Source organism: Mytilus trossulus, chromosome 2 (genome assembly GCF_036588685.1).
Source record: "Mytilus trossulus isolate FHL-02 chromosome 2, PNRI_Mtr1.1.1.hap1, whole genome shotgun sequence".
Classification (NCBI taxonomy): Eukaryota; Metazoa; Mollusca; class Bivalvia; order Mytilida; family Mytilidae; genus Mytilus; species Mytilus trossulus.
Window position 1 is genome coordinate 89,007,133 of NC_086374.1, and position 10,324 is coordinate 89,017,456.

Consider the following 10,324-nt stretch of genomic DNA (forward strand, 5'->3'; position numbering starts at 1 on the left):
TGGGCGCTGGAAAAATAAACAGGGTCAAAACAAATAGAACTATGTCAATGGAATTTACAATACTTTGATTACTAAACTGCAAACATATTTGACTTGAGTTTATGTTAAGGATACACATAAAGGTCTTTATGATCCCTAAGGTATTGTGGTTAAGCTGCTTTACTCCCTGTTTCCTTTATATAAACTATTTCTTAAGAGGTAGACATATCTGACTTTCACTTGGTTCTGTAGGTTTAAGTTGGTAGTAACCCTTTTTATAACAGGTACTAAAACATGTTGATTTGTAGATTCTTTTGGATTGAGTGACATCTTTTAGTATAAGCATATCTGTCTTTGTGTGTGGTTTTTAATGCCAGGCTCTTTACTTGATAGGTTTCTATAATCTAAAGGTTGGTTAGCAAAAATGGCCCAAATTCTGAAGATAATCTTGTTGAACCTGATTCAAAATGGTTGACAGAAGGCTAAATTTTGTTTCATCATAGCTATACATGTAGAAGTTCACTAAAGACAATTTTCTTTAAAATTTTACTGAACTGCTTTATCAATTTGTCCTGTAAAGTAGATTATGATGCCTTTTAGGACCTCAAATTTTGAACCTGACAACTTAAAAGTCCTATGTTGAGTGGATTTTTTAGGTTTATTATACAGAACAATTCTCTTCATAATAGTCAGTACTATACAAACCAAATGAAAAAAAGCATGAAAATCTTTCTAAATGAAAGTTAAAAAAGCCATAATAATTTTAATAATTCATTAAATTCAATTTCCATTTCCAGACAACAGGTGCACAGATACAGGTAGCATCAGAAATGTTACCGAATTCCACAGAGAGAGCTGTGACAGTGTCAGGCACAGCAGACGCCATTACAGCCTGTATACAGAATATCTGTAACATCATGTTGGAGGTACGTGTGTTTATGTTGTGTCATGTAGAGGCTTACTGTGTATTCATCATACATTTATAAAAAGAATTATAATAGTTTCTCAATCTGCAAAGTGCAGGAGTTCAAAATTGTTTTTTTCTCCAGTTTAATTTTACTTTTGAAAATTTTATGGAAAGCTTTCGGATAAAGTTTTAAAGTTATATAGAAAATTATTATCCTGGTATTCCCTATTGAAAGAGTTTTGAACAAAATTTAATTATTTAAGTTCATCACCTAATATTGAAGGTTATAGATATATTTTGAACCCTGCAGTATAAGATCTTAATTCATATTGTTACTGTTTAATTCTAAGACAAATTTAGCTGTGCAAATATTATATTAAAATAAAGAAAAAAACTCACAGTTTGAAACTTTGTAAAGGATTGGTCATTCAGGATACGAGACAAACCATGTTATTTTTCCTTTATTGTTTTATTCAGTATACTAAAATAATGAGAATTGCTAGTCATTCGAACATAATAATAGTGCGCTAATTAGAAGAAAAAAATTGTGCTAAATTAACCGAAAAATAAAAAGGTTGTTTCTAATCTTTCTTTAATCAATATAAAGCAGTTAACATCTGAGTAAGTCTTGCAACAAATACCTTCTAGCCATTCAGCTAAACAAAATGAAGCAAAAGATATAAAATCACTGTAATTTTGAGTAAGCTTGATTCTTTATATAAAAGATTTTAGGATTAAAAGGAAAACGTGCAGAGTATTGATATTTGCAAAAAGGCTTTTTATTGATCCAAGTTCTAATGCAGAAAAATATAGAAATAATTGAAATTGCACACTGTGCATTTTTCGTTCTGAATTTTAAAAAAAAAAGTCATTTATAACGAAAGTGGCCCTGAACAATAGTCTTTTATCGAAAGATTAATATTTTCTTTAATTTATAAACAAATATTTTGAAAAATCATAATGGCACTAATTAGGGATTGTTTCCTGACCAAGTTTTATTTTATGTGTTCATATGTAGAGATTTTTCTCTATATATTAGTGAAACATTTAATGAACGAAAGTTTTGCACAGTTTCTTAGTATATAAGTTAAAATTTGATTATTTGCTTATAACGCTTAGCTTAAAATTTTACATTTCCAGCAAGAATTAAAATAATCATTTAAAATCACAGCTTTGATTCAAAGTTTCACCAGTGAAAGTTTCACTTTATAAAACAATAAGTTAAGATGACTAGCAAGAATAACTTAATGTTAAACAGGCTTATTTATCATATACTTTTTATTACATCCAATATATTTTTTTAGGAAAAACAGGCAATCTTATATAGTTAGGCATGTATATAATTGATAAAAAATATATAACGCTGCAATTAGTGGCATGAATTAACAAAAATGCCCATTTTCACTAAAAACTTGTGCTGAAAACTTTAATTGACATTATCTTCATTTATGAAAATCGTACATATTGAAAATTGTAAAGATTTGTTTCATTTCATGTTTAATTTTTTGAAAAAATATTTCATTGCCAAATTATGTTTTTATTAGTTTTTAGAAGAAAAAATTACTGTTTAATATACAGAATCTGTTTTCAATTTATTTATATATTTTTTTTAATCTATTTATATATTGATAAAGATCATATTCAGAAAGCACAAGTTTGAGAAAAATGGTGCAGGATTATTTAACGTGTTTTAATGTTCAGTATAATCTCAGATAAACACATTTTTCTCTGTAAATTTTTCCAGCAGTCAAACTCGGGATTAATAAATGCCTGTCTCCCTCAATGTTTCCATGGTTATTGCTTAATTCCTTGACTTAATTTAGTACCGAAACTTGTAGCTATAACTACTTCCTGTCGATGTTACCTTTAACCTTTGGTTCCTTTCCTCTTTCCTCTGCAGTCCCCTCCCAAGGGAGCAACAATCCAATACCGTCCAAAACCCGTTGTCCCTCCAGTAATCTTCACTGGGGGTCAGGCATATACAGTTCCGGGTGGGCAGATACCACTGACAATACCAGAGGTGAGTACACTTTATCGCTATAGTAACCTAACTGAATCTTAAATCATATATGTAGGCTTTTTCAAAAATTTATTTATTATATGATTTGAAATTACACAATTTTTTTCAAAATGTTGGTCAATTTAACATTGCCAGGTTTGGTCAAGCTAAAGAAATTAAAACATATGTAATTTAAGATTTCAGTACTTTAACTTTATATATAGATTGATGTATTTTTCTCAAGACTGAAGAAGATTTTAAGCATTTTTGAAGTTTTTTCCATATGAAATACAGACACCAAAAATTTGAAAAAAAGAATTATGGTCTGTTTGATATAAAAATTCTCTGAAAATTTGTAAAAAAAAAAATCAGGAAAAATGTCATTAAAAATTTCTTCATGACATTAGATATAAGAATCCATGCTTGAGAAAAATATGTATGTTATTATAAAATTGTCTTTTTTTAAACCTTAGCTTCTTCTTGCCCTTGTGACAATAATGGCAAGGTGTTGTGAACTAATGCTTCAAGTCAAACATACCCCTATATATATAGACAGCTGTTTTGTAGCCTGTAGTTATGTGTTGTACATAATAACCGCATTATAACATCAAACAATTACGTTACATTTAGTCTGAAAAGACGACTGACTTGTGAAAATGGTGAAATAATTGACTGACATGAATATACTACAGATTGATCTTTTGATGGTTACCTATTGACTATTGTGTAATGTGGACATGCAGTAAGTAATCGTGCTTTTAGATCGACTACACAGGGGTATGCATTTCAACTTCATTTTATAAAAGGACAAAACCCATCTTCCATTGATGTGTCGTACAATGTTTTTGCTCTTTAAATAGCAAAAGAGTTACGTAATCTGGATTGTCATATTAAAGGGAATCATCTCATGGACAAAAAAACTCTTCATTGACACAAAAATAATCTTAATTTCATGAAATTAATTACATCGAGATAATATTTTGTTAATAATAGTTTTATAATTATGATGTGAAAAAGTACTTAAGAAACACCATGACAACAACAGACTAATGACAACAACAACATGATTCACTTACAATTAAAGACTGAGTATTTTATGTAAAAATAACCGATTTGCCACTTGAAGTGTATAGTATGGGAGTTGTCATAAAGAGGTCTAGTTTAGTTGACTATGATACTGAAGTAATATATTAAAATAAGGGATGCAGCCATATATATCTGAGTGGTGAAATATTCAGCCTACAGCCTTAGTCATTTAAAAAAAATATCCATTATACAAGGAAACAGAACTAAGCAAAATAAACGTGAACCAGTTAACATGGGAAGGATATTAACCTTATCTATTAAGACTGATGATCACAAAGAGAGAGCTTTTCATTACTCCGTACAAAATATCATGTAAATCCTGCTTCGTTCGTATAATGAATCCTGCTTATATGGAATATAAAGTGCGTGAAATTAAATCCCTTACAATCGGCACTAATCCATAGGCTTTCCTGTTTTGTACTGCATTATTTCTATTTACTATCAGTCTGTAGGCAGACGTTTTCTGTCTTTTTTTGATCCAGAGGTATTATTTTTATAACAACACAAGGCCACTGTCGACATCACATTTTATAAGCGGCTTAGATATTGAAGGATTAGACATTTCTCAAGTTTGTAGAGGACAATTGGACCTCGGCAAATTTTGTATACAATTTGATTGAAGTACAGGACACTCTGTTAGTTTGATGTTGACAATAGGTCAGGACTGATATAATAAAGAAAGGAGTTGTAGTATGATTTCATATGAGACAATCATCTATTATGTTTTATACATAAAAAGAAAAAAAACATGGAATCAAAAGTTTTACAGTTTTGATGGAAAACACAAAGTTTGGATTTTTTTAATTGGTTACATTAGACAATGAATGCCTTCACATTAAACATACCTTTTATAAAAAAAAAAAAAAATTTTTTATAAGAAGCAAAATGAAATTTTTTTTAACTGAAGACTTTTTCTCTGCAATAAACAACAACTTTGTATTTCTTTAAAAACAAATCAAAACAGAAAAGATATCCCACATTTTGAAGGATTTGAATTTTAAGCATACATGCATATTATTAAAGTTTGTTTGTTATAGTTCATAAAACACCAGATCACTGTTTTAAAGTTTACGATGTCTTTAATGCAATGTTAACCTTTTCATGACAATAAACATTAGCTACCAGGATGCTTTCATTTCTCATAACTTTGATCTACTAGTGGAAATAAAACAATATTAATACAATATCTACCTACACAATTAATAAGATATATTCAAAATGAGATATATATATAATGGATAATGATCGATTTTTTACAATATTAAAAAAAATTATTTCATTTGCATTCCTTCCTTTTATGACATTTCTACAAAGAAAATATCATTGTCATCGTAGGGGATTACCGTCTTCTTCAAAAGATATTAGTCTTGGAAGCGTTTGAATGTCAAACTTTATGTAACGTATATTGTTCGCTTGTCATCATCAAAGCTGAATAAGAAAAATGAATTATCATTATACAGTCAGTATACAAGTTCATAGGAAATCATAAGTAAATCATCTTAACAAGGTAGAAAAAATGATACATTACTTAGAAGGAAATGGCCTTTTATTATGGTCAGTTTTATTTCTTAATGTTAGTCAGGTATGTATAAAAAAAATCTCTGGTAGTTAAATGTCAAGGTGACTTTTACCAAACCCAGCATTTAAAAGACCTTTTATGTTTTGAAAATAGTGAACAAATAGTGAGATATTATTTTGATTTATTAAAGTTAAGAACAATTTTTAAAAGATCAATACAACTTTCCCCAAAAATGAGGTGACAATGCTTGATTGCCAATAGGGCAACTCTTCACCAAACTATTCAAACTAATACTTTTAAGAATATTAAACTCACAAAGAAGTTAATCTTCACTGTATAGTCTTCAACAATGACTGAATCCCAGTCGTATACCTTATATAGTGCAGTTTGAAAGTGTCAACCTATTTGTGAATTAGTAATTATTACATTTGTATAATAACATGTAAGCTTCTGTTGTTGCACTTGTTTCATACTTTCATACATAGGAAGGGCGGGAAAAAATATTATTTAAAAAAAATTGTAATTTGACCTACATTATATTACCAGATCTGTATTCCTAGGAGAAGTATTCAACCTGCTACTTGACTAGGGAGATCATAAGGTTGACATACTTCAAAATGTGTTCAAAGCAGCAGAAAATACTAAAGGGATTTTCAAAATCATTAGTCGAAGAAACCTAATTGTTATAAGATCTTAGACTCTGTCTTAACTGATAATATTTTGAGCTCCTTAATCTTAGCAGACCTTGCATACTTCTGTTTTTACGGATGTTATTATGACAACAAAAGCAAATCGTTTTTACCAAATAAAATATGACAACAAGAGTATGCCAAGCCTTTTATAGTTATATCGTATTATATATATAGACTTTTATGGGATGTTGATACAAGCGAGAAGTTTAGCTTGTTATTAAACCAGGTTTAATCCACCAATTTCTACATAAAACAATGCCTGTAACAAGGCAGGAATATGACAGCTGTTTTTCATTCGTTTGATGTGTTTGAACTTTTGAATTTGCCATTTTGATTACAGATATTCTGTGTTGAATTTTCCTCAGGAGTTAAGTATTTTTGTTATTTTACTTTTTTCTATATTTCAGATGAACAAATTACATCAGATATCATTACAGCAGGGTATTCCAATAATTCCAACATCACAACCTTTACTTCCAAGTAAGTCTCTTACATTAGTATCCAGGTTGAATCTAGGATTGAACTTTTTGGTAAATGCCCTTTCAAAGTTACAAAATATTTGAAGAAGGAAAGTTCACTATGAGAAAATACCATTTTCCTGTTGACTCTCTGATGGAATTTGTATTTTTAAACGGCAAACTATTTCTTCCTGTTTTTGCCAGACAAGTTGTGGTTGACCCTTTTGTTTATCAGAATCCTAGATACAATCCATATATTCTTTTTACTAACCTGAGGTGAAGATTTAGTTCAAACCAAAGGTAAAATGAACTGAACATGTCATAATATACTTAAAAATCAAAGGGATGTTAAAAAACAGTACTCACTTTTTTTTTACTTTTGAAGAATAAGGGTACTGAATTTTTGAACAAATGGTATGATGCAATGTGTGAAGAAGATAAGAACTTTTGTCTTTGCAATTACAAGAGAAAAAAGGCAAAAAAAATAATGTACCTAACTACAGAATATATTAAGGAACATACTTGCTACTATTTGATAAAAAAATCTCTTAAAATGATCTGCATTTGGAGCAATAAACCTCTATTTTGACCTATTTCACCCCTATATTTACAGCATGCCAAGTCCCTTGGTACCAGGGAACAACTAATGATTTTCTCTGTAATCAAAAGAAAGCAAACTATTTCGTAACAGACAGAAGCAAGTAGATTCTATTCTTTGTTTTGATGAAAAACAGTAAATAAACAAACACAATGATCATATTTCAATCACAAACTAAAAGAGAATTACATCTATAACATTTCTTAAGACTTGGTTCAAAAGACATGATTATTGTAATAATAAATATTTTGTAATAGTAATACCACCATCTGTTTTTGTGAGAAATTGATGCAGAACAGATGTTTTCAGAGTCTACATATTGGGTTTAAATTTGGATTTTGTGGATACATTACTATTTGTGGAATATCAATTTTCGTAAATTTTGTGAGGATAGGTGAACTAAATTAAATATTTGGTGTAGAAAATTTTTTGCTTTTATACAGACTAACAAAATCAAATATCTATGAAAATATTTGTTTCTCCATCCACGAAATTGGTACCCATGAAAATAAAGGAATTAATAGAGTTTAAGGGCTGACTATTATAGAAAGTTAGAGTCCTGATATCCACTTCATCATAGTCTGTACTAAATAGAGTATCTAAAAAACAAAAACAACAAAGCAAATATTTGTATTCCGTATAATTAGCAGAAGTATTTGCTTATTTGATGTATGATTTTGATCTCTTTCAGTGCACCATGCCCCTGGTATTCCCGTAGCGTACAGACATGCCAGTCCGGCAGCTATTCCCCAGAATACACAACAGACACATGAGATCTCCATACCTAACGACTTAATAGGATGTATTATAGGTAGAGGGGGACAGAAAATTAATGAAATCAGGTAAATAGATTAAACGATCCATTTGCCCTGAACTACTACACATTTTTTTTTTAGGGGCCAGCTGAGGCCCTTCTCAGGGTGCTGGATTTTTTGTTGCATTGAAGACCTATGGAAGCCTTTGCCTGTTATCTGTTGTTTTCTCATTGGCACATTCCCTTTTTCCATTCTCAATTTAACATTCTTGGCAAAAGTACAAATTACAACAGAAAAAAAATTCTCTTTTTTACCATATATGATATATATGGTAAAGTAACTTGTATTAATTCTTTATTCATTTCCAAAAAAGATTCATTTTCAATATCATCATGTTGTTAAAGTAAGGAGTATGATATGTAATCGGGTAATAGAAAGGTGCATTTCAAAAATCAGCCTCTTTTTCATTTCAGACAAATGTCAGGTGCTATGATAAAAATTTCCAATGCAGAGGAAGGGTCCCCTGACCGTAAGGTGACAATTACTGGTACGATAGAAACCATTGGATTGGCACAGTATTTAATTAACACAAGGTTAGTATAACAAACATATTTGTCAGACATTGTGGGAGACCTCATTTATTAGGAATTGACTATGGCATTAGATATCAGGGAGCCTTAATTGTTTGGTAATTATACACCTCCAGTGTGAAGAGTTGAATCTTCCAGTAGGTGAAAGTAAATAATTGTTTGTGCAGTTTTTTCGATATTTAAAGAAAATGAGGTCTTTCACTTTGCCTGTTTTTATAATTGAACAATAAATTATGTATCTTCTTGTGAGAGTGCAGTAATCTACTAGACCTTTGGCGTTTGAATTGAATTTAGATAATAACACTTATTTTAAGATGAAAATAGTATGAATAATTCTACATTTAATTATTAATTTAATAAGCATGGTTTTATATTGCTTTAAATATAACAGTAGGGAGGAGTGTAGGCTTGGGGTTATCAACTGCGTAACTTTATAGTCAAACAGCAGTTACTTAATTTGAGTGCTCAATGATTGTTGCAAAATTGCAAACATTATAAAATTCCGCTGCCAAGAATGATTTGATTTAAAGTTCCGTTAGAAAACTGTTATTGTTAATAAATTGGACAAAAAATAAAATTAAAGAACAAAATAATTAGCTGCTGTTGTTTGACCCAGATAAGAATCGTTTGAAAGTTTAATGGTATATAAATTATTTTGAAATATATCATAAGTTTAGACTATTCTGATTATTAGAAAGTATGACATTCTTAGTGGTCTTTTTTCACCTTGGTTTGGTGTAAACTGATTTTAAAAATTCAGGCAAAACTGTTTTTGCTTTGCAGTATAATGTATGTCCAGCCTTGGTACTGATAGTGACAATATAACGGTAAATGAAATTCATCTTCCACAATCAATTGCCCCGTTTTATACCATGTGTTCTTGTGCTTTATGGTCAATATTTATACACTTGCCCTGAAGATTAAGATGCCTGGAATTAAAGATACCTGTAGGCATCTTAATCGTCTAACATTTTGAAGGGAGGTAACCTCTATCGTGTCTGATTGCCATAACTGCACTTAGTGATATCCTCTTTGTTATAAAATGTTATTTTTGTAATTCTCCTGTTTTCCTTCCCAGATAATTGTTGTAATTTGTGTCTAGAGAACAGTTTTATATTTCATTATTAACATAGCATGTTTTTTGTAAAAAAAAATCTTCCTGAATAACAGTATTTTGTCCTTTTTATACAATTCTTGGCTTTTTCTGCATGGTATATTACTTGTTTCAACAGATATTTATAAAACTTAGCTCAGAAAATTGACAACATTATGCAGAAGTTACAAGGATTTTAAATAATTTAGATTTTTTTTTCATATTTTTTTCAAAAGATGTTTCTTTTTGCAATTGATATGACCATTTTACAATCTTTTGCTGCGTAAATATTGAAAAGTAACGACTATCTAAACTTTTTTTTCATTTTCAAATTGAAATTGTAAAAACCATACCTCTATTAAGCACAGCAATTTGTTAAGGTACAATATTCTTTTGTTTTATTGTAAACTATTTTCACTTTTGATTCAAAGCCAGAAGAAAGAAATCTAAAAAGGAGATTTAATTATCAATTTAAATCCATGGTAAGGATGGGTGACCTTCTGTAGGGTGGGCAGAGATCCAGACAAAATTAGGCCAAGGGACATTTTTATATTGTAAGCAAGAACATGTTCTCTATTTGTCATAGGATATATCAAGTACTATGAACTGTTGTCAGTATTTATATTTTGATAAATATCCAGCTAAATG

General features: G+C 29.8%; 1 protein-coding gene across 12 annotated transcripts in view; it reads left to right on the forward strand.

Moving 5' to 3' along the window:
• Positions 1–10,324, forward strand: part of LOC134708291 (poly(rC)-binding protein 3-like) — a 110,836-nt gene that overhangs the window by 92,417 nt on the left and 8,095 nt on the right. For 9 of the 12 annotated variants that reach the window (XM_063568717.1, XM_063568713.1, XM_063568715.1 and 6 more), the window contains 6 exons: positions 777–905; positions 2,787–2,906; positions 6,590–6,662; positions 7,254–7,337; positions 7,930–8,080; positions 8,467–8,586. In XM_063568717.1, coding sequence (XP_063424787.1) covers positions 777–905; positions 2,787–2,906; positions 6,590–6,662; positions 7,254–7,337; positions 7,930–8,080; positions 8,467–8,586 — 677 coding nt within the window. Of the gene's footprint in view, positions 1–776; positions 906–2,786; positions 2,907–6,589; positions 6,663–7,253; positions 7,338–7,929; positions 8,081–8,466; positions 8,587–9,366; positions 9,411–10,324 lie in introns of all 12 variants that reach the window. The other 3 variants (XM_063568722.1, XM_063568723.1, XM_063568720.1) reach the window with 2 other exon arrangements.